This window comes from Numida meleagris, unplaced genomic scaffold (genome assembly GCF_002078875.1).
Source record: "Numida meleagris isolate 19003 breed g44 Domestic line unplaced genomic scaffold, NumMel1.0 unplaced_Scaffold296, whole genome shotgun sequence".
NCBI classification, from domain to species: Eukaryota; Metazoa; Chordata; class Aves; order Galliformes; family Numididae; genus Numida; species Numida meleagris.
Genome location: NW_018364542.1, coordinates 123571 through 126409, shown reverse-complemented (window position 1 = coordinate 126409; position 2839 = coordinate 123571). Strand labels below are relative to the sequence as shown.

The 2839-nt window shown below is 69.4% G+C and overlaps 1 protein-coding gene across 1 annotated transcript in view; it reads right to left on the bottom strand.

Moving 5' to 3' along the window:
• INPP1 (inositol polyphosphate-1-phosphatase) overlaps positions 1-2833 on the bottom strand; it is a 6472-nt gene extending 3639 nt beyond the window's left edge. Inside the window, exons 1-5 of the mRNA XM_021382826.1 lie at positions 1345-2833; positions 1158-1218; positions 862-1062; positions 611-785; positions 3-483 (exon numbers count right to left, since the gene is read on the bottom strand). Of these exons, the coding sequence (XP_021238501.1) occupies positions 3-483; positions 611-785; positions 862-1062; positions 1158-1218; positions 1345-1656 (1230 nt within the window). The 5' untranslated portion in view covers positions 1657-2833. The remainder of the gene's footprint in view (positions 1-2; positions 484-610; positions 786-861; positions 1063-1157; positions 1219-1344) is intronic.
• Positions 2834-2839: the final 6 nt, after the last annotated feature.

Below are 2839 nucleotides of genomic sequence, written 5' to 3'. Positions count from 1 at the left end.
ACAGCCGCCAGCGCCTCCAGCACCGCCTCCAGGTGCTGGGGGTGCATGTAAGCCACCAGCCCCCCCCGGTTGGCCCAGCGCTCGGCCCCCACTGCCCCCTCGGCCGGGCGGTTGTAGGTCAGCTGGGGGGGCGTCCCCGTGTCCCCCTCCCTCCACGCCCTCAGGGCATCCCCCAGGGCCACCACGCCCCCCCCTAGAGCACGCAGGATGGCGTGGGGGGCACAGGCGTCCCAGGCGAAGGTGCTCCCCCCGGAGAGGACGTAGGCGTCCGCGCGTCCCAGGATGACGCACAGCATCTTGTAACCGGCGCCGGCGGCGAAACGGAGGTGACCCCCGCAGAGCGGGGCCAGGGCATCCCGCACCCCCGGCCCCTCCGCCCGGCTCAGCACCACGCGGGGAGGGGGGAGCGGCGGCGGGGGGGGGCTCAGAGAGGAGACGTGGGCGTCCTGGTAGGCGATGCCCCAGTGGTAGCGGCCCTGCCACCTGCGGGGTGCGGGATACAGAGCGAGGGCCGCTGCGGCTCTGCCACCTTCAGGATGGGGACACCGAGGGGGGGGGGACGTCCCCCCCCCCATGGTCACGGCGAGGTGCGGCCGTGCCCCCCACCTACCTGCGTGTCTGCGGGTGGCGGCGGTGGAAGGGCTCATTGATGACGCCCAGCACGGGGAGGCCGCTGCTGCGCTCGTAGGCACCGATGAGCACCAGCGCCGAGCACAGCCCCGAGGGCGCGATGCCATCCTCGGGGACAGCGTCCTCGCGCCCCACGATGTACTCGTTGGTGGAATCTGCGGGCACGCCGCCGTCACCGTCACCGCCGAGCCGCGGGGCGGGGGGTCCCGGCCCACCTCGGTGCCCCCTCACCGATGGGGTCGATCCAAACGGCCACGTCCCCGGGGTCGATGCTGACGGTGACGCCGTCCAGCGCCGCGTCCCCGATCGCCGCGTCCCGGTGCGCGGCGGCCGCCAGCAGCTCCGCCGCCTCCCGGTGCGGGTGCAGCACGGAGCCCAGCAGCGCCGCGGTTTCACCCACGGTGCCGCACACCCGCACCGCCACCGTGTCCCCTGCCATGGCACCGCGGCGTCACCGCCATCCCCACGGGGTTGGCGGGGGGCTCCGTGCCCACCCCCCTCCTCCCCGCTCCCCCCGCCTCACTCACCATGGGCGTTGGTGAACTCGTTGGACTCTTCGCCCCCGATGTGGTTGCGCAGCTCAGGGAACTGCAGGGACGGCCGCGCTCAGCAGCGCTCCCACGCCCCCAAATTTGGGGAGGCCGCTTAACACACGGACCCCCAAATTTGGGGACGCCCCCCCTTTCCCACTCCCCCCCCCCAGCCAGCCCCCACCTGGGCACCCAGGTCGTGCCGGATGACCTCCTGGATGAGGACGTCTGCCAACGTCTTGAAGTCGTGGGAGAAGCGCTGGTTCCGATCCGTTCCGGTCTTTTCGGCCACCAGCAGCCGGAAGAGCGGCTCCGCGTCCCGGCACAGCCGCGCGATGTCGGCTGCCTTCTCCGAGGCGCTCACCACGGCCTTCAGCAGCGCGGCCATGGCTGGGGATGCTGCGTTCAGCGTGGGCCCCCCCCCAACGCGGCCCCGGCCCCTCACTGCAGGGTGTGCGGGGATGAGGGGCTGCCTGGCCCCACGGCGCGTCCCCATGGGGGAAAAGAGGGCGGAAATTAATGCAGGCAGCAGGGATGGCCCAGGTGTGGGGACAGGGACAACCCAGATGTGGGGAGAGGGATGGTTCAGATGTGGGGAGGGGGATGGCCCAGGTGTGGGGAGGGGGATGGCCCAGGTGTGGAGACAGTGACAACCCAGATGTGGGGACAAGGATAGTCCAAATGTGGGGACAGGGACAACCAAGATGTGGGGAGGGGGATGGCCCAGATGTGGGAATAAGGATGGTTCAGATGTGGGAACAGGGATGGCCCAAATGTGGGGACAGGGACAAACTAGATGTGGGGAGAGAGACGGCTCAGATGTGGGGACGGGGATGGCCGAGGTGTGGAGACAGTTGACAACCCAGATGTGGGGACAAGGATAGTCCAAATGTGGGAACAGGGACAACCCAGATGCGGGGACAGGGACGGTCCAGATGTGGGGAGCGGGATGGCCCAGATGTGGGGATAAGGACGGTTCAGATATGGGAACAGAGATGCCCCAAATGTGGGGACAGGGACAACCCAGATGTGGGGAGGGGGATGGCCCAGATGTGGGGACAGGGATGGGGACAGGGTTGGGGCTGGAGATGCGAATGAGGACGTGGATGAGGATGTGGCCATGGAAGGGAAGAGGGATGGGGCTGGGGACAGGGACGAGGACATGAATGGGGATGTGGCCGTGGAGGGGAACAAGGATGTGGACGGGGACATGGATGGGGACGTGCCTGTAGACGGGGATGTAGATAAGGACGGGGCAGAGAAAAGGGACGTAGGCAGGGACAGGGACATGGGCAGGGGCGGGGATGTGGATGGGGAGAGGGACACGAGTGGGGATGCAGCCACAGGCAACAGGGAGGTGCACAAGGATGCGAATGAGGCCGTGGCCACGGGGGGGGGGATGAGGACAGGGCTGGGGACAGGGACATGAATGAGGACGTGGTCGCGGATGGGGACAGAGCTGGGGACGTGGACGGGAACGTGAACGGGGACGAGAATGGGGACGTGGCCATGGACGTGGCTGGGGACGTGGCCGGGGGCTTTCCCCTCCCACCAGATCCACGCTGCTCCCGTGGCCGTGGGCTGAGCGCAGCCCCCCCCCCGTCCCGCACAGCGAACCCCGGGATCTCTGCTTGGGGGGGGGCACCGCGCCCCGGGACACCCCCCGACCCCCGCGGACC